We start from the raw sequence: 26,796 nt of genomic DNA on the forward strand, positions 1-26,796 counted from the left end.
ACTTTTTTTTTGGTTACTTGTCTCCAAATGATATTCTCAGGAGAAAAAGGCAATGTTGCTTCTTATCGATATAATACATCAAGAGTCACAGCTGAATCTGACCAACCATAACTGGTGCTGAATGTGCTTGTCGTCCTGTAATTTGCCCATGAAGTACATCGATATTGCTTTTTTTTTATTGTGGTAGTGGTGCTGAAGTCTGATCAACTTTGTTGATTTTTACTTCTATAGGGAATGGAAAGGGTAAAAATTTTCGCTTTATTTATTTATTCTTCTTTCAGCTTTAGTTTGGGCACACAAAGGGGTCCTATAACTCGCTGCTTTTGGCGTGTGTTTGAACACAGTGTGTAGAAGTGCTAAAGGACTTTATGTCCTTAAATTATGGAGAATTACCTAGGGAAAACATTTACGGAGGCCCAAACACCATCGCCTTCGGTACCTTATATTTGTGGTTGCGTGAGGTTTCTACCGTACCTACTGTGGTGAGCTGTGGTGTACTGTCGCGTATCATGTCCAACTTCAGAATAAGGTTCGTGCCTTCTCCTTCACCTTGTCTGAGAGGTAAGATCCGCTTAAGGCTCGATGAATATCATCTACATCTACATCTACATCGATACTCCGCAAGCCACCCAACGGTGTGTGGCGGAGGGCACTTTACGTGCCACTGTCATTACCTCCCTTTCCTATTCCAGTCGCGTATGGTTCGCAGGAAGAACGACTGTCTGAAAGCCTCCGTGCGCGCTCTAATCTCTCTAATTTTACATTCGTGATCTCCTCGGGAGGTATAAGTAGGGGGAAGCAATATATTCGATACCTCATCCAGAAACGCACCCTCTCGAAACCTGGCGAGCAAGCTTACACCGCGATGCAGAGTGCCTCTCTTGCAGAGTCTGCCACTTGAGTTTATTAAACATCTCCGTAACGCTATCACGGTTACCAAATAACCCTGTGACGAAACGCGCCGCTCTTCTTTGGATCTTCTCTATCTCCTCCGTCAGACCGATCTGGTACGGATCCCACACTGATGAGCAATACTCAAGTATAGGTCGAACGAGTGTTTTGTAAGCCACCTCCTTTGTTGATGGAATACATTTTCTAAGCACTCTCCCAATGAATCTCAACCTGGTACCTGCCTTACCAACAATTAATTTTATATGATCATTCCACTTCAAATCGTTCCGCACGCATACTCCCAGATATTTTACAGAAGTAACTGCTACCAGTGTTTGTTCCGCTATCATATAATCATACAATAAAGGATCCTTCTTTCTATGTATTCGCAATACATTACATTTGTCTATGTTAAGGGTCAGTTGCCACTCCCTGTGTGGTGTCGCCGCCAGACACCACACTTGCTAGGTGGTAGTTTAAATCGGCCGCGGTCCATTTAGTACATGTCGGACCCGCGTGTCGCCACTGAGTGATCGCAGACCTAGCGCCACCACAAGGCAGGTCTCGATATACGATAGAGCACTCGCCCCAGTTGTACGACGACATTGCTAGCGACAATACGGACGAAGCCTTCCTCTCATTTGCCGAGAGACAGTTAGAATAGCCTTCTGCTAAGTCCATGGCTACGACCTAGCAAGGCGCCAATTGTAACAGTGCATGTATCTTACGAGTCGCATTTGTATAGTCAAGAGAGATGTATCACAAGGATCATTAAAGTTAAGTATAAAGCAGCTACGCACTTTTCTTGCTACCATTCAGTAGCTATCCTGTTCCAGACTTGACGCCCGTCGGCGTGTGTGTACGCGTGCCTTCCTATCGGCTACCTCAAGTGGCGTAACAGTCTTGTTACGTCACTACACCCTGCACCAAGTGCCTATCCGCTGCAGATCTTCCTGCATTTCGCTACAATTTTCTAATGCCGCAACTTCTCTGTATACTACAGCATCATCCGCGAAAAGCCGCATGGAACTTCCGACACTATCTACTAAGTCATTTATATATATTGTGAAAAGCAATGGTCCCATAACATTCCCCTGTGGCACGCCAGAGGTTACTTTACATGATTCCGGATCCACCATTGGGTTCCAGTGATCCATCGTAATCTTCTGCTTTGTATTACCTGTAACTTCTTGTAGTTAGTGGCACACGTAGTACCCCAAGAGGTCGATCCATACAAAACAGATGGTTCGACTGTGGCGTGGTACAGCTGGAGTTTCGTGCGTTGGCTGAGGTACGAGCTCTTCAGAAATGGGAGGAGAGCTTCCAGTATTTTGAGGCCAGACGTCTTCTTCTCCATAATATGATGACTATACAGCAGTTTGGCGTCCAGATGCACTCCAAGGTATTTTACAGTTGTTGCCCAGGGGAGTGTCTGGTCTGATATCCGTAGGCGTTCATTGATGTCTCCGACTTGTGAAGACAATAACTATGGTTTTCACTGCACTGACCGTTGTTTTGTTCCTGTCGGCCCAGTGGTCCACTAAATCTAATTGGCGCTGTGATGAGGTGGTCCATTCTGGTGCCTGCAGTCAGGAGCGTTGTGTCGTCAGCATAGAAACTGGCAGTAACATGTGGCACCATCGGGAGGTCGTTAATGTATAAATTAAACAGCAGTGGAGATATGACTGGTCCTTGTGGAAGTCCTTCAAGGACAGGCCGTGTTGTTGAATTCTTGTCATCAATGCGAATATATAATCTGCGATCCTGAAGAAAATTGTCGAAATTTTTTAAATAGTAGTCTGGCAGAGGAGTGGTACGTTGGAGCTTGACGATCAAGTTGCGTCGCCATACTTTATCGTAAGCCTTCTCTATATCGAGAAAGACTCCAATGGTATGTTTTTTCTAGTTGAAATTGTCTTGGATAGATTCCGTGATGCGTAGTAGTTGTAACTCAGCCGACAGCTTCGCCTGGAAGCCAAACTGCTCTGATCGGATGATGTTGTGTGCCTCAAGGATGTCCAGCATGCGTTTCAGGAGGACACGTTCCAGTACTTTTCCCAGCGTTGAGTAAGCTTATGGGTCTGTAGCTGTCACGATGTGAGACCTCCTTGCCCGGTTTTGGTATTGGCACTATTCTGGCAATCTTCCATGCCTTGTGGAAGTATCCAGTCCTGAGGCAGCTGTTCACCATCTGGGTGAGAAGCACGATAGGCTTTCTCGGTAGGTGTTTCAATTCCGTATTGCCAATTCTATCTGTTCCAGGTGAGGTGTGTTTGCTATACTTGATAATCCTCTTAATTTCCTCCGGCGTTGTCAGCTGGGGCAGGGTATTAGTCAGGTCATCCCGAATAGCTTCCCATTCCACGGCTGTGTCCTCCTCTGCACGGTGGAGTGCATCATTTCCATCCTTTGTGGGGGGGCATAGTTATCTATTATTGGTATGTATCCGCATACAGCTCCGCCTGCGCCAATGAGTCGTACAAGAGGCCATGGGGTCCTTGAATTTCCCTTTTGGGGGGCTGTTGCTGTTTGAGACTTTTAACTATTCGCCATTCATCTTTGGTGCGTAGTAGAAAGTTGTCCATTTGGAGTTCCCATGTGTGTTGCTTCCAGTCCTGAACCTTCCACCGGAGTTCTCAGGTTAGTCTGTGAGTCTCCTGTCTATCATCTGGATGGCGGTAACGGACCCATCGTTTCCGAAATAGATTGCGCCTTGTCTTAAGTTCCTGCAGTGGTGGTGGAAACTCGTCATAATTGACTGGTAAGATATCCTCGTCGGTTCCCGTGGGCCGTGGACGGAAACATGTAAATCCTCAACCAGTGCAAACAATATATGTCCTTTTGGGTTAGTCCTATGGGAATTCCAGGCAACATGTTTACTATTAAGATCCCCTCCAAGGAGGATCTTGTCGTAACCCTCTGTAACGGCGTAAAGATCTTCTGGGTGGAGAGGCTTCTTTGGGCTAAGGTAAGCTGTAATACAGGTAATGTTTCCAAGCGTTGTGTGGATCGTTACTGCCGTGGCCTCTAAAGTCTGGAGTTGGGGTGAATGTTCTTTGAGGTGACGAATGCATTTTTTGATCAGAACGGCGGCCCCCTACCCCTTTGGTCCCGTCTGTCCGTCCAGTAGATGTGCAAGTTCCTCAAGCGGAGGTTGGTTGACTCGTGGAGATGTGTTTCGGAGAGGATTGGGTTGGGTTGTTTGGGGGAGGAGACCAGACAGCGAGGTCATTGGTCTCATCGGATTAGGGAAGGACGGAGAAGAACGTCGGCTGTGCCCTTTCAAAGGAACCATCCCGGCATTTGCCTGGACCAATTTAGCGAAATCACGGGAAACCTAAATCAGGATGGTCAGATGCGGGATTGAACCATCGGCCCCCCGAATGCGAGTCCAGTGTGCTAGCCACTGCACCACCTCGCTTAGTGTGTTTCGGAGACAAATGCTATGTGCCGATGTAAGACGTCCGTGAATTCTGTTTTCTTCAGTTTCAGGCCATTGGCATTCCAGATGCAGAAGTTGAAATTCCCCTGTGATACCGTCTATCCATTTACAGTATTTGAAAAGCTGTCAGTACGCTTTCTACAAGCGAGAGGATAGACGTCAGCTTCTGCTGGAGGGCGGTGAGTAGTTGAACAATATCCGTTAACGCTGGTGTAAAGGTGGTCTACCAGGCAGATGATGTCTCCGCTGGTGGTGGCGTCGGTGGATGGGCATATATTGCTTCAGAGTAAGAGCGCTGTTGTCTTGTCTCTCGTGGAGTCACTCTGGGTGCCGGTTGTGGTCGAGAGGCGATTGTTTCCGCAGGGAGAGGTGCCGCTTGTTGTTGGGTGGCCTGAATCGCTGCCATGGCCGAGTTCTTAACAATCATAGGCCGTTGTGGGGTCGACTTCTTTGGTGTCCTTCTAGAATATTTCCGTAGGAGCTCTTGAAATTTGGCGCAGCCACAGTAGGTCGCTGGATGTTCTTGTTCACAATTGGCGCACTTGGGGGGCGCGGTCCTAGGATGGGCACAATTTGATGATTTGTGGGAGCCACCGCAGCGGGCTGGCCTGATGCAGTAGTTCGCTTTATGCTCTAAACGTTGACAATGTCGGCACTGAACTGGTTCTTCTTTACTATTATAGGTTTCTATTATCACTCGTGTGTAGAGCAGGTACTTGACATCATATATATTGTCACTGTCTTTTCTGGATGGGAGGGCGACTCAGTACACAGGTTGTGGTATCAGTTGTTTCGTCTTCTCGTCGCGTTCCTTAAATTGGTAGACTTGTATCACTTTGAAGCCTTTTTCCTTGAGGGCATAGTAAAGTTGTTCTTCGGTAATTTCCGCCGGAAGGCGTTTGACAACTACTTTCAGTTCTCTGTCGCCTGGTGCTTAAAATATGAGAAGCTGTGGTTCGTGAAGATTTTATTGCACATCTTTGGTCTTCGAAGGACTCAAAATGGTATTTGATGCGGTCCTTTTGGTATACAGCTTGAAGGTTGCCCTCTAGAAGTCCGTTGAGCATTTCACTGAAGTGAACGTAATCCTTCATGTAATAAATAGTGACTGGGGGCACTTTGCGAAGCACATTCTTGTCTCTGTCCATGCCTTCTGCGGCATTAGAAGTTTGTGCCTGTGGCTTGTTGGTGGGTGATGGAGGCGTAGCTTGAGGCGTCAGTGGGGCGAATCGGTTCGTCGTGGGGATGGTCTCTGTTCGTCTCTTAGCCAGGTTGTCTAAGTCCTTGGCTAATGCGTTGCTTCTGCGCCGTTTGTTGTGTACGAGCGTAAAGTCCCCCTCTGCGTGCGGGGAGTCGTCGTCGTTTTCCGCTGGGAAGGTCGCTGCCATCTCCGCGTCGTAGTCCGTTTAGTGGGAGTGTGTGATTCGACATCTGAGTCCATAGCTGGCGATGCCAGACAGGTGTCGTTATCCTGCTCTTGCGTTTCCCGTGAACAGCGGATAAGGCGTTGTATGTCCTTCAGCGTTTCTTTGTCCTCCCGACATATATCGAGTCTTCTGGCGTAGTCCTGGCAGTCGTCTTCACTGCTGCGTCCGTCGTGGTGTGACGTATGGCCGACGTCCGTATACGGTTTCGTCGTGTGGTGTGTAGTCTTCTGCGGTCGAACGGCGTCTGTCGATCGTCGTTCTATCCTGTCATGAACAGGGCCGTAGCCTGGGTCGTCAACCTGGGATCCGTCCTGTGTGGAGCGGCCGCTGGGCGTCTTGTGGGCCGGGCCCAACCGACCCACCAGCGGCCGACTCCGGCGCGTCCGAGGCGGTTGCTCCGGCCGCGCGCGCATCATCCTCGCTCGTCGGCATCTCGCACTCAACTGATCGATATCGTGAGGCACAAATTTCTTATAATGAAGAACGAACGTCGGTCAACAGATGGCACTACGGCAAAGAATGTTAACCGCGCTTTTTGGTTACTACTTGCGACTTTCATTTGCGACTTGTCTCAGAAGTCGCAGTCCGCCTCCGTAGTATAGCGATAGCGTTACCGCCTGCCACGCATACGTCCCCAACAGGGATCTGGGTGTTATGTGTCCTTATTCATCCTTTTCATAATCATTGACGCACAAGTCGCCGAAGTGGCGTCAAGTAAAAAGGACTTGCAATACGTCGGCTGAACTCCCCCGAATGCGGCCTCACGCTCAACAATGCCATACCATCATTTCCACAGAAATCGCAGTTGGACTCGATAGCGAATCGTAGAGAAAGAGCGTAGTACGAACTTTGGCCAACAGAGTGCACTGTTAATTGCGCTTTTTAGTTGCTACTTGCGATTTCTAGCAGCGACTTGGCATTGAAATCGCAACTAATTCCATATCAAGACACCAGGTTTACAGAAAGCAACACGAAATTCGGCCACTAGATGGCATGCGGCGTTGAATAAGAAGTGCTACTGCGACTGCTAATTGTGGCTGAAATCGCATTTAGATTGTGTAAAGTTGTTATTGTGATATCTGTGACTTCTCAATCTCCGTGAGTTCTAATAGATACGTGATTTCCTGCCCACCACTAAGGAATCGCAGGACGATCGTCAGTAAAGCAGTAGCAATTTCATTATTTACTAGAATGAGTACAACTTCTATGTAACATACAACTGTCATGATTCCCTTTAGAAACTAAATTTTTTAAATTAACTTACTATTACTAAAATGTGATTATTTAATAACGTACGTAATTGTATACTGTCAATTACGACAAGGAGATATTTGTGCGATCCGGTAATTTATTTTTGTGTCCTGGTGCCGAGTCGCGACCCTTCAGTTGGGGACGCTTTCGCAAAGCATTCTTCCACGCAAAAACTTTGTGTTTTTTCACAAATTGGACAAAAAACGACGAGATAACTGGTAACTCGTGGAAAATGTACTTTCTCCTTCTGCTCTATTTCTTTAAAGTGTTAAGGCGATATTATTGCGCATCTGAGCTGAACTCTTCACTCTTTACGCCAACTACGAGATAATTCGCAGGCTCTATTTTCTCGTCAATAATTGGTTTTAAAAGACAGATGGACTACACCTGAGATGACGAATCTAACTGTATGAACTGTTTAACAGGGATTCTGGGAGCATTTAACTCATTTTGACCGTGACTGTCAACATGTTAAAAAGATCTAAATTAATGTCTTCGAGAAAGTATGTTTATCTTATACTTCCCTGTTCTTGTTCGATATTTCTTGCCTCTTGAAGGCAGTTGGGCGAAAATTATTCAGTTCAAAGAGCTGCCTGTTGAAACTGCAAATATTATTGGAAACTTATGTGATACCATCACAGAATAGAATTTGAATGATAAGGTTGTACATTCCACGAAGACAATGCCAATATAAACCTTGGTGGACGGTCTCGAAGAGGGACAAACAATATTGGTCGTGAAATCATTGGTGTAGGATGTGCAGCGCACATGGTGCATAATGCTATAAAGAGAGCTGCAGATTGTTTACCAGTCGATCTAGAGTGTGTCATTCACAAGATTTATTATTACTTCAACATATATTCTGTGCATGTAGAAAGCCTGAGTACCAGATGCTTAGCCATGATGCCAGCTATTGAGAGAATGTGTCGGCTCTATGGACCACTAAAATCATATCTTTTGAATGAAGAAAAATGCCCAACAATACTATGGAAATTCTTTGAAAGCCCATGCTCTTAAGTTCTCCTTATGATTTTACATAATGAAGTATCAATTTTTCACGCAGCAGTATTGAAGATATTTTTATGCTCTCCGCGGGTATGCTGCCTTATATGATCCTCTTCACTACACAATATTTCTACGATGTATAACGATCCGTGCACTGCTCAATGTATTGTGCACTGCTATCATAAAATTCACAGATGTTTTTAGTGAACTTAAGTTAGTTCATGTCCCGCTCAGATTCAAGTTCGCTTAAAGCACTTCTCATAAAGTGTGGCATGAATCTGGTTTTTCATTTTTCTGCCATATTCGCTTTGAAATCATGAAGTGCTTTCATATATACATGACAGAGAAGCCTCCCCTGCAAATTCAGATTAATTTTAACCGTCGGAATTGATTTCATACTCTCAATTTTCATTTGCGTTTTCTCAAATGTCCATATCTTATTCATCAAAGAAAAGATATACTCGACTGCTGCATTTGTACCAAGAAGACACAACGCAAATTACACAATTCTGAAAATATTCTCATAAGGAATTTGTTTCGATGCGAAGTGCTGAATCATCTGTACCCAGCGCATATTAGTGTCAGTTTCTTCTACATTCGATTTGTCTATTTTATGAGGGGTGAAAAACTGCTGCATATTAAGACACTCTTGAAATAATTCATTGTCGTTGATGTTACAGTTCGGCAATACGTTTATGAGAGATTCGTGGCATTTTTGGACCTCAAGCCATGTAAGTATATCGTTCAAAAGAACCGATTTGAAGTCCAAAGCCGCATTAAAATGTTCCGTCCACTGCTCAGTGTATTGTGCACTGCTATCATAAAATTCACAGATGGTTTCAGTGAACTTAATAACGTTCATGCCCCCCTCAGATTCAAGTTTACTTAAAGCACTTCTTGTAAAGTGTGGCATGAATCTGGTTTTTCGTTTTTCTGTCATATTCATTTTTAAATCATGAAGTGCTTATACAGCCTCTGCACATGTAACTTGGTGGCCTTCTATCTTCAATACTGTTGTGATCCCGTAGATTTTCCCGGCGTCATATGTTTATCCTCTTCATGGGTATGATCATCTTCACTACACAATACTTCAGCGATCCATCTGGCCATCATCCTCAGGTGCGATCGCTGAGTACACAATGATACAATATGTATATACCAACTTTTTAATAAATTTCTTGAACTAAATTCATGTGACTGCAGCAAATTTTTTCCTTCCCCTGAAATTTGTGTGTGTATGGGAGGGGGACACAGTCTCCCTTGCCCTCCTGTATGGGCATCCATTTTGGTCCCAGCTTCGGCTTCCAAAAATATGCTCACCTTATATTACAACACCACGAACTTGGTAAGATAGTATTACGAACTTCATACAGAAGACTTTTCCAAATTACACAGGAACACAGCTGACATCATATCTATGTTTTGCTCAACATATGGTTGTCAATAATTGTTTTCTATAATGAAGAGAGTAAAAACTGCAGAAAGGTGCCAGCTGCATGAACCAGCATTTAAGAGTATTCTCCATCTTGTGGCAGCTCAAGAACTGACAACCAATATTTCATTAATCATGAATAAATGAAAATGTATTTCTCAAACTAGATAAAATATTTGTACATTTAGCTTATATTAACATTTTTTGTTAATCATAATCCCTGTATTGCCTTATACATGGTCTCCTCTCTAGACAGTGTTTTGTGCACAGTGCTGCATGTAAGCTGTTTGCCCAGCCCTGTCCATGTGTAGCATTGCGTGCATGTGCACAAGCTGATAGCAGCTGAGTTCTTGAGTTGGAACAGCCTGGTGTACTGAATTATGCCAATGGGGTGGCATGCCATCTTGCAGCCAAATAAAATAGTGTATTTTAACTTCTTCCAGTTGAGGAAAGAGCCATAGTTCTAGCAAATACAGCTAAGAAACACCAGTTACAGTTGATTCATCAGGATATGACAAAAAAGGGGAATTTCATTACATATGTACCATCTTGCAGGGATTTGATGGCACCCCAGATGTGCACATTATGTGTGCTCTCATTTCCACATAAGAAATGCTGATTTGTCACTGAAGACAATACAATCCAGAGTATCTGCATCATCATGCAGCAATATTTTGTTTCCAAAACTGGCATGTAAATCATAATCTGTAGGCTTTAGATCTTGTAACAGCTGCAAATGATAAGGACATAGTTGTAAGGGTCTCTTTAAAAGTCTCCACGCAGATGTCAATGGAATTACTAATTCACAACTACCCTTATGAATTGATTTCTTGGGGCTACACGTGAAAGACTCTCACGCCTTCAAAATGTTCTTCAGTTACCCTTGGTTATTCCATGCTCTTTCCCCTTGTGCACAAGTATACAAACAAAACTGTTTGGATTGCTCTTTCATTGGATGTATTATTTATAATTGTAGGTTGAATGTAATAAACGCTACAAAGCCTTAATACATATATATTCATTTTGAAACTTGTGTAGGTGTATATTATTTACAAACACAATCTAAAGTAAAATCATAAATCTCAAATGCACTAGTTATATAAATGAAAATAAGTAGTGTTTTAAAATACACTCCTGGAAATGGAAAAAAGAACACATTGACACCGGTGTGTCAGACCCACCATACTTGCTCCGGACACTGCGAGAGGGCTGTACAAGCAATGATCACACGCACGGCACAGCGGACACACCAGGAACCGCGGTGTTGGCCGTTGAATGGCGCTAGCTGCGCAGCATTTGTGCACCGCCGCCGTCAGTGTCAGCCAGTTTGCCGTGGCATACGGAGCTCCATCGCAGTCTTTAACACTGGTAGCATGCCGCGACAGCGTGAACGTGAACCGTATGTGCAGTTGACGGACTTTGAGCGAGGGCGTATAGTGGGCATGCGGGAGGCCGGGTGGACGTACCGCCGAATTGCTCAACACGTGGGGCATGAGGTCTCCACAGTACATCGATGTTGTCGCCAGTGGTCGGCGGAAGGTGCACGTGCCCGTCGACCTGGGACCGGACCGCAGCGACGCACGGATGCACGCCAAGACCGTAGGATCCTACGCAGTGCCGTAGGGGGACCGCACCGCCACTTCCCAGCAAATTAGGGACACTGTTGCTCCTGGGGTATCGGCGAGGATCATTCACAACCGTCTCCATGAAGCTGGGCTACGGTCCCGCACACCGTTAGGCCGTCTTCCGCTCACGCCCCAACATCGTGCAGCCCGCCTCCAGTGGTGTCGCGACAGGCGTGAATGGAGGGACGAATGGAGACGTGTCATCTTCAGCGATGAGAGTCGCTTCTGCCTTGGTGCCAATGATGGTCGTATGCGTGTTTGGCGCCGTGCAGGTGAGCGCCACAATAAGGACTGCATACGACCGAGGCACACAGGGCCAACACCCGGCATCATGGTGTGGGGAGCGATCTCCTACACTGGCCGTACACCACTGGTGATCGTCGAGGGGACACTGAATAGTGCACGGTACATCCAAACCGTCATCGAACCCATCGTTCTACCATTCCTAGACCGGCAAGGGAATTTGCTGTTCCAACAGGACAATGCACGTCCGCATGTATCCCGTGCCACCCAACGTGCTCTAGAAGGTGTAAGTCAACTACCCTGGCCAGCAAGATCTCCGGATCTGTCCCCCATTGAGCATGTTTGGGACTGGATGAAGCGTCGTCTCACGCGGTCTGCACGTCCAGCACGAACGCTGGTCCAACTGAGGCGCCAGGTGGAAATGGCATGGCAAGCCGTTCCACAGGACTACATCCAGCATCTCTACGATCGTCTCCATGGGAGAATAGCAGCCTGCATTGCTGCGAAAGGTGGATATACACTGTACTAGTGCCGACATTGTGCATGCTCTGTTGCCTGTGTCCATGTGCCTGTGGTTCTGTCAGTGTGATCATGTGATGTATCTGACCCCAGGAATGTGTCAATAAAGTTTCCCCTTCCTGGGACAATGAATTCACGGTGTTCTTATTTCAATTTCCAGGAGTGTATAATATGAATAGATGACCTGGGGTTCTAGACCAATCTTCTGTGACACTCCCCAGTTTGGAAACTCCACAAGTTTTTTTTCCTTCATCCCTCTTTCTTACATTTCAGAAGGGGTCACTGGCTTCAAAAGCTTGTTCATTTCCATATCTTGTATCTTTTATCTGTGCCACTAAATGGTGAGTAGATTTTTTTCCCTGTTTATATTATATTATAAACAAAGTTGTTACCAAGTTGAAACAATCACACAATTTTTATAGCATAATCAAGAAATTTTCATAATAGCATGAGCAGTCCACCACTTTGACCACTGATGTAGAAGATAATAACAACACAACTGTATGTCTGCCTGTTATAGCTAACTTTAACATACAAATTTTCATGTTTGAGGTTTATATTGGCCTCAGTAGGTGAATGCAAGGTTTTTAAATGCATTGTGATACATGTACCAAAATACTTGTTGTATCTACAAGTAGCCACATATCAGAGCCCAGGAGAGGAATGGGTGAAGCCGCAAGGTGGAAGAGCTGCCTACGGACGACAACATGACTCCAAATAGTAGTTCAGCTAACAATGTCTGACTGATGGTGGATAGGAAACAGACAAAGCAAGCCTAATGTGAGCTACGCATAAGTAAGGTACAAAACGTAAAACTTTGCCACAATGGTGTCAACAGGCCAAGAGCAAAGAGAGAGAGAGAATCCAGATCACAACCTATGCCCACTAACGGCCATCATCAATTCCCTCTGTTGGGCATTCAGCTTCCATGGAAGTAGATACAAAATACTCACATGCTGTTCAGTCACTAAAGCATTTTGTTAATATAATAGAAAATAATAATTTAGAAGGAAATTTTGTACTGCTTGCTCAAGTGGAATCTTATGATAGATACCCTTTTAAACAGTCATTTTAACTACAATTTCACAATACTTACAGACCATCGAAATTTGTTACAAATAACTAATCACAGTTCAAAGGAAATAACACAGTTTGTACTTGAGATACTACACAAAAAATGACCTCCATTACTCTTTGTAAGTTCATAGGCTTCCATGACCGGAGTAAGTGAGCACAAAGTTTTCTGAATGTGGAGCCATATCATGCAGTAAAATAACTATCACTAAATGAGGAAAACTGACATTTTGACCATAATTTCAGTGGTCTTCCTCTGTGGTTTTATATGGAGGAAATTTTATACTTTGCTGGTGAGAGGCCATTTATATTTCAGAATGTTCCAGTAGCAGATATGAGATCATATCATAACTTGATAACTTTCATTGAGCTTCATAGTTGAGTCTGAACTAAAAAGGAAAATGAAAAGGAGTGATTTATGTAAGTGTTTATTTGAAAACTATTTGGTGGCTGAATGCTTATTTCTAAACTTGCATTACATATGATGTGACATAATTTTGTTAAACTTAAGTATTTTTCACTATTGCAGGTACCCTTCTGTATGTGGACAGCATATCACATTTTATAAAGTTTAGGTATGTCACACTTTCTGCATCACTCTAAAGTATCTTGCAGATACACCTCCTCTAATTTCATGTTCAGAGGCTACTCCTGTCCAAAGTCAGTCATTCCTATTGCAGCAACTGAGACCTAGACACAACTTTTATCACCAGAGTATAAATTGCAACATCATACTGTGCATTCCCCTTTAGTGAAATCATTGTACTACAGAAATTATGCATTAGCTGTTAGGTGGCTTCTATGACAAAACAAAGCATACCATTAGTATAGTCAGTGACTACTTTTTGAATGAGATATTATTGTTTTTGCACTTACTTTATCAAGTAGGTGTTGGTCACAAGTTGTACTGATGATGTCTGTGAGCAGCTTCCTGATTGTCTTCTTGTCAATGTATCTGCACAGAGAAAGATCAGGCTCAATAATTCCTTCTGTCAGTCTGGTGCCTAATGAACTGGAACATGCAGTGTATACTTTCTTCATTGTTATGCCTGTTTACTTTTTTCATTGTTGTGCCAATGTAATAATTATTTAGAGTTCGTTGATAATATTTATAATATTATTGTATAATTAAACAGTGTTATAATATTGTGATCAATATCCAATAAATTCTTAATTATTGAAGTGATTAGTTAATTCATTAAGAAGAAACTGGAGGAAGGAAGTTGGTGCAAAAAAAAGGAAAAAAAGAAAAAAAATGAGGGGGAAAGGAGAGAGAGAGAGAGAATAGGGTGTAAGAAACCAGAAAACAGCAAAAAAGACCATATGTAATCTGTTTCAGCTGCTGAAAATGCAGTGGTATTAGGTAATCAGAATCATAGAAAAAGCCGAGCCAAACAATTAAACATCATGAATGTTGCTGTGAAGCAAGACATTACTGTATAAATGAAGATAATGAAATAAAAGAAAGGGTTTACCAGAATGTAAACTGCACACTTCTGTATGGAAAAGAAATTAAACTAATTTTGTTGATAATGAAAGGCAAACAAAAAAAAAGTACCAGGAGGAAGAGAAAAGGAGAACAAATTGAAATAATGAGAAACTATGGAAAAATGGGCTGTCAGTGCTCATCGAAATACTGTTGCAAATCAGAAAACGAGTGAATATGTTCTTCAATATCTGAGGAGAACTATAGTCAAATATTTCAGACATTCTGGTCAAATATGAATTGGGAACAATGGAAAATGTATTTTGCTATCACAGTTCACAGGAAATAAATTAAACAAAAAATCAAAGTAGGAGAATCAAGAAGAAAATATAGTCTTCAGTATAATTTATAAGATAATGTCTCAAATGAAGCATGCCACTATGAAAGACTGAGAATGCAAGATGATGTGTTACATGTGGGTCATGAAATGTTCTTTTCAGTTTTAGGAGTAGGTACATGTTCAGTCAGCAGATGGGATAAATGGAGTAAAGAGAATGATTGTTTCAAAACACAAAGGGAATGGGAAGAATAGAATAATGCACTGAAAAAAATGTTCATAAAATTTTACATAAAATTCCCAAATTGTCATCTCATTTATTATTCCTGAGCATGTAATTTCAAGTATTATTTGGGGCCACATTCTCTGTCATTTAGGGAATTTTGCAGAGCATTCAAAAGTGGTTTCATCAGTCATAATATTGAGTCAGTTGTTGGAGAAGATTCATTTGAAAAAGAAATAAAAGAACATAACATTGCTTTATTCTATCCAAAGAAATAATTTAGATCTGTTTAATAACACTTTACAGTCAGTGCAATTTATTTATTATTTATTGATTTGTTTTGTGATCTAGTGACTAATGTTGTAAATATATGATAGGATGTGAAACATGTCAGTTTTCCAAGTTTGTTTTTGTTACATTCTATGGTATTATATAAATAGTTCTAATCAATTTCATACTGAAGTATCTACAGCTTAATTTCCAACACAGAAAAAGGCATTTTACAGACAAATAAGTATTACAGAAAATTAGTCTATTACAGAAAAATAAGTATGTTTTAATAATAGATAGAAATGAACGCAATAAATGATCTGGAAATGTATTTGAGTGTTGCAGGGACATTGACACTATACATTGTGGTTCAGGAGCTCTTCTATAGCATAAAATGATTCTTGCACTAGGAACTGCTACAAGTATTTTCTTAAACAAAAGTTCATTATCAGTTAAGCATTTAATTTATGAAGAGAGGGCATTAAAAACATTACAGCCACTAAAATGGACCCCTTCTGTACCATACTCAGGTTTGCAGGCTCATAGTGGATATCATCTTTTCTACTAATATCCTGACTAAGTTACACACTATTAGACTTAAAAAGGGGCTTTTTCCTTTACGAAACTCATCAGGAGAACCACCGTTGTGCAGTGGATGTAAGGACTTCAAGTTCCTTTAAACAGTTTCTTCATGTGGCTCTAAGACTGTGCACCACTTGTGATTCTTATGTCTCTTTTCTGTGCTAGTGGCTGGTTTCCCCGAAGTATGACACCACAAGCCACAACAGCATGAAAATAACCACAGTAAGCTGCTTGAATGGTTTTCATATTTCTCCAACAGCAAACAATGCATAAAGCATAAGTTGCAGAACTCAGTCTTTTGCACAGATCGAGGATGTGGTTGAGGATGTGGTTTGATCAGTTTAGTTTGCTGTGAGTATGAAGCTCAGGTATTTTGAAGCTAGCTATCTGCTGGTTACCTCATTTTTCTCCTATCTCTTCATCTTTAGAGATTGTGTGAAACTGAATATAGTTTGTTTTAGTGTAATTAACAGAAAGACCATCTATGTTAAACCAGTTCACTATATCACTAAAAACCTCATTAGCTGACACCTCAAGTTTGTCTAATGAAGTATCAATAAATAGCATTGTGTCATTGGCAAAAATGTTGAATTTACAATATTCTGTGCAAAGACATAAATCATTAATAAAAACAATCAATAGTATGGGGCCGAGAACTGTGCCACGAAATGCTCCGTGTCTTGGTAACCCATCCTGATGATGTTGAGACACCTTCTTGACTGTCCAGTACAACTGTCTGCTTTCTGTTGAAAAGGTGCAGATCAAGTCAATTCCTAGCTGCACAGGTATGGAGCTTTGTGTAAAAGTATTTGGTGACCGAAACCTTCTGCTAGGTCACAAAGTATCCCAACCAATTTAATTTTGTTGTTGACGGATTCCAAAACATTGGCAGCAAATGCAAATATTGTATTGTCTGTTGATAACACTTCTGAAACCCAAACTAATTTTTGTTGATGATGTTATGCTCAATGAAGTTGCTAACAAACAAAAAAACTTGTCAGTAGTGAGGCTGGCAGATAGCAATATTTGCCTTACACAGCAGTTATACAGCTGCATACTTAAATCTTCCAGGAACTATTCCTTACTTAGGTGATGCATTGAAAAATATGGCAAAGAATTCCACTATGCAAGGTTCCAGCTGGCCAAGGAATACTTAATGATGAAACTTCCTGGCAGATTAAAACTGTGTGCGGGACCAAGACTCAAACTCGGGACCTTGCCTTTCACGGCAAGTGCCCTACCAACTGAGCTACCCAGGCATGACTCCTGCCCCAACCTCACAGCTTTACTTCTGCCAGTACATCATCTCCTACCTTCCAAACTTTACAGAAGCTCTCCTGGGAACCTTGCAGAACTAGCACTCATGAAAGAAAGGATATTGCGGAGACATGGCTTAGCCACAGCCTGGGGGATGTTTCCAGAATGAGTTTTTCACTCTGCAGCAGAGTGTGTGCTGATATGAAACTTCCTGCAGATTAAAACTGTGTGCCGGACTGAGACTCAAACTCGGGACCTTTGCCTTTCGAGGGCATGTGCTCTACCAACTGAGCTACCAAGCACAACTCACGCCCCATCCTCACACCTTTACTTCTGCCAGTACCTCGTCTCCTACCTTCCAAACTTTACAGAAGCTCTCCTGCAAACCTTGCAGAACTAGCACTCCTGAAAGAAAGCATATTGCGGAGACATGCTTAAGCCACAGCCTGGGGGATGTTTCCAGAATGAGATTTTCACTCTGCAGCGGAGTGTGTGCTGATATGAACTTCCTGGCAGATTAAAACTGTATGCCGGACCGAGAGTAGACTCGAACTCTGGACCTTTGCTTTGGAGGTACTGGCAGAAGTAAAGCTGTGAGGATGGGGCGGGTGTCATGCTTGGGTAGCTCAGTTGGTAGAGCACTTTCCACGAAAGGCAAAGGTCCTGAGTTCGAGTCTCAGTCTGGCACATAGTTTTAATCTGCCAGGAAGTTTCATATCAGTGCACATTCCGCTGCAGAGTGAAAATCTCATTCTCGAATACTTAGTGATTTTTTTCTCTTGTAATCCAGACTTTCCACCAGATGAGATGACTTGCCCTAGGCTCCAGACTTCAGAACATACAGCATAGTGCTGTCTGCCTTTGTCACTACTTGCCACAATGGCTACCAACTGTATAGATGTGAACTGCCAACTCTCCTGCTTCCCATTCCTTTAGTTAGGCCCAAATACTAGACTGGCAGTCACCTTATAACTTCTGCTCCTCCCCCCGCCCCCCCTCCCTTGTACTCCCAGTGCGAGCTCTCAAGTACCCCATTATTGAGAATAAATTCCAAGTTGTCTAGGTAACACTTTTATTTCATAATAGCCCTTTTTACGCTCACAACTCAACTTATTTTGAATCCTATATATTCTTACAGGGCAGCAGGAGTATTTGATGATTCACTAGATATGTTGTCAACTCCAGTAGTGTTTTTACACTTCAGAGATTTAATGACCCTTTGAATTTCCAGTATCATGACTGTTGTTACCTCGATCTGTTGTACTGTGGTAGGTATACTAGCTTACAGAAAATTCGTAGCTTGATTTGTGGAGTCTTGTGATCCTATTTCTTCTGTTACTGTTAAAAAAATGTCCTTTTCATTCTATAAGAAATTTTGATGCCCTTAGTAATCTAAGACATGTAACATGATTTAAGAGGTTTTTTTCTTGTTGACTTTTTAGGGAATGTTTCTTCAGACAGATATATAACCTCACTGACAAATATGTTAAAATTGGAGTTGACATTGGCAGCAGCATATTCAGAAGACCATTCCTCAAGCTGTATTGATGATTAAAGTTTTCCATGCTGTGTCAGTTTATAATCCTCATATCTTTCCACATAAAATTTACTTTTATCTGATGGAATTACATTTTCCTTGACACATATAAGTCTCAGCTTCATTTCATTAGCAAAAATGTACTTTTCCCTGTACTTTTGCTTTAAGATGAATAACTGTCCATCATGATCAGAGGGGTCATTTATAACACTTGACAGTAAAATCATTGTGTATATCCTTATCTTAAATATATTATCTATTAAATTACTGGACATGCTCACCAGATGAAGAAAGAGAGGGCAAGACAGGAGAAGTCAAATGGAAAATGGCAGCTGAAGCAGAAACTTGTATATTTACCATGGATGTACACGTGTTATAGTCAATTCAGTGTAAGGATATGCCTGATAGTCACTTTTGGCTGTGCATGGCTGCCTCATATGTCTGCCTCAACCAATCACATAACATGAATTTGTAAATGTCTCTATGGCAATGCCTCAATGTTTACAAAGCGCCATAGAAGGCTACTGTATTGCCTAGAATCATCTGCACTTCGCAGTTGAAAGCTGACAACAGTGCTGCCAGTCACCAGGGATCGTCTTACGCTGACTTAACTATAGTATCTGCAGCCCAGGCCAGCACTTGTTATGTTAAACAGAAGCTAGCATGTCACACTTTCACAGTCGTATGTGTTTTTTGACATGGAGGGTGAGGAGGATCAGACACAAATGTTTTTGCCACTTTCATTACAGGCTCTTAGACACAGAAATAAAAGACAGTGATGTTTGAAGCTATCTGAGTGTTGTTATTTCTTATTGCTAGGGTGGCACTCAAGCAGGGTCATGTGATGTCATATGATGTCAAGTGGTGATCAGTGCTGTGTTGTCAGTAGTCAGTCTTAAGCTTGTTGTGAATACAGTTCTGCAGAATGGTTTTTTCAATTGAACAAAGAATGTTCCTTGTTGAAATTTGTTTTGGATGTAAATCATTTAAAATGTTAAGTGAAAGATTCACAATAAAATTTCCAGAGACAGCGGCTCCTGCAAAAAAATGTTGTACAGAAATAGTTAACTAAATTTAGAGTAACAGTTTCAGTCTCTGTCACCAAACAACTGTGCAAAGGAAGTTTGTTTGCCAGAAAATATTGAACATGTTAACAAGACCATTGTAAGAAGTCTATGAAAATCAACTAGACATCTGTCCTCAAAACTCAACACAAAATGTATGTCTTGTCAGAATATTTTGAAGTTGTTGTGTATGTGAGCATACAAGTAAGAGTGATGCAAGCATTAAAACCTACAGATTACTCAAAACAACAACACTATTGCTAATGTTACTTGGGCATGTCACTGATGGTTATCTCAATTGAAATTTCTACTTCACCTTGGACGAAGCATATTTTCACCTTAGTGGGTACCTGAACTCTCAAAATACATGCTTTTGTCAACAGACAATCTCAGGGAAAATTTTAGGTGCCTCTGTGTAGGTATTTGGTGTGCAGTTTCAGGCCAATGGATTATAGGTCCCACTTTTTTTAAGAACACCATGAACCCTCAAGTATATTTAATGGAATTCTTGCAACCATTCATAGTGCAGTAAATGGAAGAAGAATGAGAATATGCAATTTTTTTTAGTTTTATTTTTATTTTTTTATTTTTTATTTTTTATTTTATTATCAAGATGGTGCTAGGATGCATTCTTGACAGTTTTCAGTGTCACATATCCATGAAGTATTTGGAGGAGCTTATGACCTCTTACATCACCCACCTGTGTACCTACAATTTCCACAGCTTATGACCTCTCAGATCACCCAATCTGGCTACAACTAATTTTTATTTGTGGGGTACTTTAAAGGGTAAAGTCTACAGTAACAACCCATACACAATTGATGAGTTGAAAACAAACATTCACAATGCATTTGAGGAAATCACACTAAATGAATTGACAAAACTTTCCAGAAAGGTGTTGAGATGTGCTGAGTTGTGTATCAAAGCTTATGGTGAACCTTTTCACCACCACCTGTGAACTATTGACCTAGTGATAGTTCAGTATGTTGTTTTTCATAATAACAATATACTACTCTGTATTCTGTATTTACAGTAAACAAGTGAATTGTCTGTATTTTGTTTATAAGACATGGGCCCTCTTTTATTTGAGCCACTCTGTATTTGCTTAAAGGACACATCTTAATGGAATGTGATAGTGGGCATACCACGGTCAATCTCAGAAAGAGAAAAGTGCTCTATTCCCTGGCTACTTATGCTGATGTGACAAAGGAAGCAAGATGTGGCAAACAGGCCCAGTATAAAGAACAAGTATGTATCTCAAAAACTTTTTAAAGACTTCTCTGAAGTTCTGTACAATAAATCAGTTCATCCTGGGAATAAAGTAGGCAATCCATGTGTATGGTATAATCCATCTTTGAATATTGAATATAAACTGTAGTCTGAAGAGAATTGGAAATGGTTTCCAAGATATCTCATTACAGTTATCAGGAATATCAAAAAATCTGTACACAGACCAGTTGCAGTTTCTCTGCAAAGGTATCATGATTTAAAGTCTCTAATATCAGTTTTTCCAAGAAATTATCATCCTTTTTATGAAGATCTCCTTTGCAAATAATGTGGAACAAACTGTGGGAAAAAGGCAAAAGTACTTTTCCAAAACTTTTATTTTTGTATGAAAATGCTTTCAATTCAAATTAAATTTGTTTTATGTTTTTGTACACTCAATTCTGTTAGTAAGATTAAAAACCATTTGACTGCAAAAACTTGTAACTTGTTGTATAATAAGAATATTTTGTTGCAAAATCTTGTATCTTACTAAATGAGGTTATAAATAACATAAAATATATGCAGCAGATACTGTTACTTTAGTTTATGATTCAATATCTCTTTACATTAGCATGATTTGTTTCAATGAAAAATTGTATGTAGAAAGTTTTTAGTGTTCTGTAAAATGAATATTTTTGAGATACAAGGTTTTGCTGTTTATCATGAAACCATTCTAGAGACAAAATCCAGAAAACATGATTCCACAGAGGAAAAATAAAAATAAATAGAAGCAACAATATTATTACAAGGATAGATTGCTACTCACTGTATAGATGACCTGTTGAGTTGCAGAATGACACAACAGAAAGACTGTTAACAAGTTATAGCTTAGAATGTGACTGTCATGTGAGTAGCGATCTGGAGTGGAGTGAGGAAGCAGGAGGGATAGTAGGCTATGGATGGGGGAGAGAAGTTAGTGCTCTGTGGTGGAGTGTGCAGGGACTGGACGATTGCAGGGGAAAGTTGCCAGGTGAGTGTCAGGAGGTTGTGGGGATGAAAGGGAAGGGAGGGGGGAGGGAAGGAGAGGAGCAGTGAAGCAGAAAGGATTAGTGTGTCCATTGTCAGAAAGCAAGGCACAATGAGGGTGATTAGACATGAACTGGGAGCAAGTGACAGTACAGAGAGGGCAGAAACTGTATAGCAAAGCATATGGGACGGTGGGTTACCATAGGTTGAGGGTGAGATGATCTCAGGAGCAGAGGCTTTGTTACAGGGATAACTCCCACATTCATAGTTCAAAATTCTGGTGGTGGAGGGGAGAATCAAAATGGCCCTGGTTGTGGAGCAGCCACAGAAATCAAGCATGTTTGCATGTTGTGCCGAAGGGTGAGCCACTTTGCTCTTGGCCATTGTTTGATGGTAGCCATTCGTCCTGGTGGAAATTTGGCTTGCAGTCATATCAACATAAAAGTCTTTGCAACAATTGCACCAGAAAACCCAGTCCTACATCCTGTTCCTTAAATGCTGCCTAAACCATGGAACATCCTCTCTCCCCTCCTTCCACAAAGCCTAACCATAAAAATTCCTTTCTCTGGATTCCACCCCTCCATACACAATGATGTTCACATTTCAGATTATGTTAGTCCTGTCCCTCACAAACCTGGTACTACAAAATGCATCTCCATTGTACAGGCATCCCAAGACCACCCCTGCTACTTCTGCAAGATATTACTACTGTGAAATCCCTAGTACATACATCACACCTCTGAAATTAAATCCCTTGCATCCCAGCACCTGGAAGAGCATTCCAGACACAACCTCTGTAAGCTATCCAACCTGCTGACGTCCTACTGCTGCCTTGGAGCACCACTATCCAATGCCTATCCTAAGCACAGTGTTCCCTCACATCTGCTCCTCATAGCACCCAGTCTGCTTCAACTTCCCACATGCCTCAAAACTCTCTACCAATGCTCCACTAAATCTAGAGCTAAAACAATACCAGAATCTTGAGCTCCAAAGAAGTGTCAGTCTTATCCAAAGGCCTCACCTTCAGCCTTCCAACCAAATTTAATCATGTTGGACTTGTCGGAGATCTACTCTGATTTTCCCGATGCCTGCAATGGAAACATTTCTTTGCCTGCAGTCCCTGCAACCAAAGCCAACGCATTGCCAACACTGAATCCTTCCTCTTTCAGTTTGTATCACCATTCAACCATGATCCTCCCCACTGCCTCCCATCTAACCAGCCCTGGTCACCTCCCGGGAATTCCTTACCTTCAATGCATTCTCACCATCCTTCACCAAGTCCCTTCCTAGGAACACCAACCTTTATGTAGAAGAAAGGGCATCCATACACAGCCTCAAAACAGATCATGATCTAATTATCCTACCTGCAGGCAAAGGTTCAACCACTGTCATTATGAATTGTAGAGACTACATGGTAGGCCTCTGCCAATTGTCTGACTTCTCCACTTATAAACTCTGCCAAAGTGATCCCATCCCAGAAGTCAGACATAACCTCCACTCTCTGCTTACAGGTCAAAGTTCTTTCCAGAACCTCTCCCCTGAATACATTTCCCACTGCATCACTAAGATACTGCATACACCCACCTTCTAGATGCTCTCCAAAATCAACAAGCCCAACAAACAATTCTGGATGCCCCAACATAGCTAGTTATTGTGCTCTTGCTGAAAGAATTTTGGTCCTCATTGACCAACACCTGAAACCAATTGCCCAAAATGTAGCCTCTCACATCAAAGATACTGATGACTTCTTTCAATGACTTTCCACCATCCCCACCTCTTTACCTCCTGCATCTCTGCCCACCACTGCTGGTTCCACTTCCCTATAAATCAACATCGCTAATGCCTGTGGTCTTGCCACTACTGAACACTACCTCTCCCAACTCCTTCCAGATTCCAGAGCCATTACCTCATTCCTAATACACCTTACTAATTATATCAGAGATGCTGATTTTGCAGAAAGGCACTACAAAAAGACTGTTAGAAAGTAGACAACATACACACATGCACACACTCATGCAAATGCACATGTGTGTGTGAGTTGGATTTGCTTGAGTGTGAGATTATGTTGTCTGCTTTTGACAAAAGCCTTGTTGGCAGAAAGCTAACTTTCCAACCTCTTTTTGTTATGCCTTTCTGCGACTCAGCATCTCTGCTATATGGTGAGTAGCAACTATCCTTTTCATTATATTGTTACATTTCATCCTGGATTTTCCATTGTTTGATTTTACTAATTGTATCCTAACATACAAGTACTACTACTTTGAAGGGAAGGTACAATCACGGGCACCCACATGGCATCCTCCTATGCCAACCTGTTTATGGGTCACCTGGAAGAAACCTTCCTAGCCTCCCAAAAGCCCAAACCCTTGGCACTGTTCAGGTCCATTGATGATATCTTGATGATATGGACTCAAAGCCAAGACAATCTTTTCTCATTCTTTCACAATCTCAAGACCTCTCTTTTCTGCCCCACCTGGTCCTCTTTAACTGAGTGTGCCACCTTCCTGGACATTGACTCCTCCTCTCTTATAGCTCCATCCACACCTCTGTCCATATTAAACTGACCAACCACCAACAGTAGCTGCATTTTGACAGCTGCCATCCTTCCACACCAAAATATCCCTCCCATACAACCTGGCTAACCGGAGATGTCATATCTGCAGTGATGAGCATTTCCTTGTCCTGCATGTGGAAGGTCTCACAAAGGCCTTCGTAGAAGGCACTACCCTCAGACCTAACCTGCAAACAAAATTTCCATGCTACAATGGAGTGCACCCTTTGTCACCCAGTACCATTCCAGACTGGAACAGTTGAATCATTTTCTTTGTCAGGGCTTTGATTATCTATTGTCATGCCTTGAAATGAGGGACATCTGAGGCCCTTTCCACCCCTCCTAAAGTGGTGTTCTGTCACCCACACAACCTCCATAACATCCTAGGCCATCCTGTGCCACTCCCAGTCCTAACACCTTGCCACAGGATCATATTCCTGTGGAAGATCCAGGTGCAAAGCCTCACTAACAGTGCTTTTTCTGGTCAAGTCAACATGCCATTATTGCTGGTGTGTCCAACTTCCTCTCTTGCTACGGCTGAATTTACACAAAATTCTCATGTGGTGTCACTGACATTTTGCTGCCCAGTCCTTCTGTTGGCCAGTTTTTGCAAAACTCCATGTCATTTCAAGCATGTGTTTCAAGTTTTCCTCTCTACTTACATTATTCTACAAATTAGTGCATTTTCAAATTTTAATGGACTTGTAGGTCACCCTGTATATTTTTCATGTAGATAAACTGGGGCTAGTCCCCACTAGCTCATGTGTCACTCACCTTTAGAAAACCAGTTCACCAAAATGTTGGTCACATGGTGAAATGTTAGAAAAGTAGTGCATATGCTGTAATTGAAACATCCAGAATTACCCTCAAACAGCATTATCCATTTCATTGGCAACTCCCTGCCCTCTTCTCTTGTACATTTTGGAAATGGGGAGTAAACTGCTCAAGTTGAAAAACATTTAAATATTCACATTACAGCTAATATGTTTCTTTTATAAATACAAGGTGATTATAATTAAAGTTAAACTTTCAAAATGCTATAGATAACACCATTGGTCAGAATCATCTCAAATTGCAATGGAATATTATTGGAGATGGGGGGAAAATGTATGGCAGAAGAAAAAATAATAGTGTAAAAATTGATCAATAGATGGCACTGCATATGTCAGAATACATAAATGAAAATGCCTGTCATGTGCACGAACTGCTGAAGTTGGTATGAATACACCAGGTACACAACTTTTCCTCCTTTTGCACCTATGACATTTGCCATGACTGACTCAATGTAGGATCATACTTTGCTTGTAAAGCTGTATTAAAAGAATGATGACTGTGCACATGTCGCTCTGCAGGAGTTCTGGACACTGAGGGGTTTGAAAAAAGGTGTTCGTCAAATGACTGCTGTAGGTCTGGAGAAAATGATTCATAAATTATAAAAGACAGGTTCTTTTGGTGTGCAACCTGGTAGAGGGAGGAAATGAATTGATTTGAAATCAGTGGAAGCAGTGGTCACAGCAATGCAGGAGGAGACGAGTGGTGGTGTGCAAATGTGTAGTGCCTGAACATTGGACATACCCATGAGCATGGTGCATAAAATCCTAAGAAACTTCCTTATTTGGTATCCATTCAAAATTACCCATGTGCATGAGTTGCTTCCTGTTGATCTGCCAGCAAGAGAGACCTTTGCTTTAGAATTTCTTGCCAGCATGGAAGTGGACAATGCCTGTGGAAGATTTTGTGGACAGGCAAAGTCCACTTCCATCCGACAGACAGGATATGTCAATTCACAGAATTGTCGAATATGGGCAACAGAAAATCCACACGCAAATCAACCACTATCACATCATCCCAAAAAGGTCACTGTGTGGTGTGAGTTTACAGCATCATTTATCATAGAGCCATATTTTTTTCAAAGAGACAGATGCTTCTGGTCCTGTTACCTGTACCATCACCGGTAAGTGCTATGAGTCTCTTCTGCACAACCATGTCATTCCAGCTCTTCGAAAGCCTGGATCTGTGGATGGGATCATTTTTATGCAAGATGGCGCACCTCCGCTCATTGCAAATCCAGTTAAGCAGGAGCTGAAGCGCCATTTCAGAAAGCTAGAATTATCAGCTGCCATTTCCCTACAGCCTGGTCATCCCAATCACCTGATCTTAATCTGTGTGACTTCTGGCTGTGGTGCTATCTGAAAGATGTTGTGTTCAGTGTTCCGTTTGCTAACTTAGCTGCACTGAAGGCACACATTCCACAACACATTCTGAACATGACCACATAAACATTTCGATCAGTTGTGGAACATGCTGTTTCCTGGTTTCAACTTGTTGCAGAAAATGGTGGACAGCATATTGAACAGGTTTTGTGCCAGTCACATGGGTATTAATAATCCAATTTGATTTTGATTGAT

At 41.9% G+C, this 26,796-nt stretch overlaps 1 protein-coding gene across 1 annotated transcript in view; it reads right to left on the reverse strand.

Moving 5' to 3' along the window:
* LOC124789975 (aminopeptidase N-like) overlaps positions 1–26,796 on the reverse strand; it is a 91,303-nt gene that overhangs the window by 15,431 nt on the left and 49,076 nt on the right. Inside the window, exon 4 of the mRNA XM_047257515.1 lies at positions 13,786–13,864. Within this exon, the coding sequence (XP_047113471.1) occupies positions 13,786–13,864 (79 nt within the window). The remainder of the gene's footprint in view (positions 1–13,785; positions 13,865–26,796) is intronic.

Source organism: Schistocerca piceifrons, chromosome 3 (assembly GCF_021461385.2).
Source record: "Schistocerca piceifrons isolate TAMUIC-IGC-003096 chromosome 3, iqSchPice1.1, whole genome shotgun sequence".
NCBI lineage: Eukaryota > Metazoa > Arthropoda > Insecta > Orthoptera > Acrididae > Schistocerca > Schistocerca piceifrons.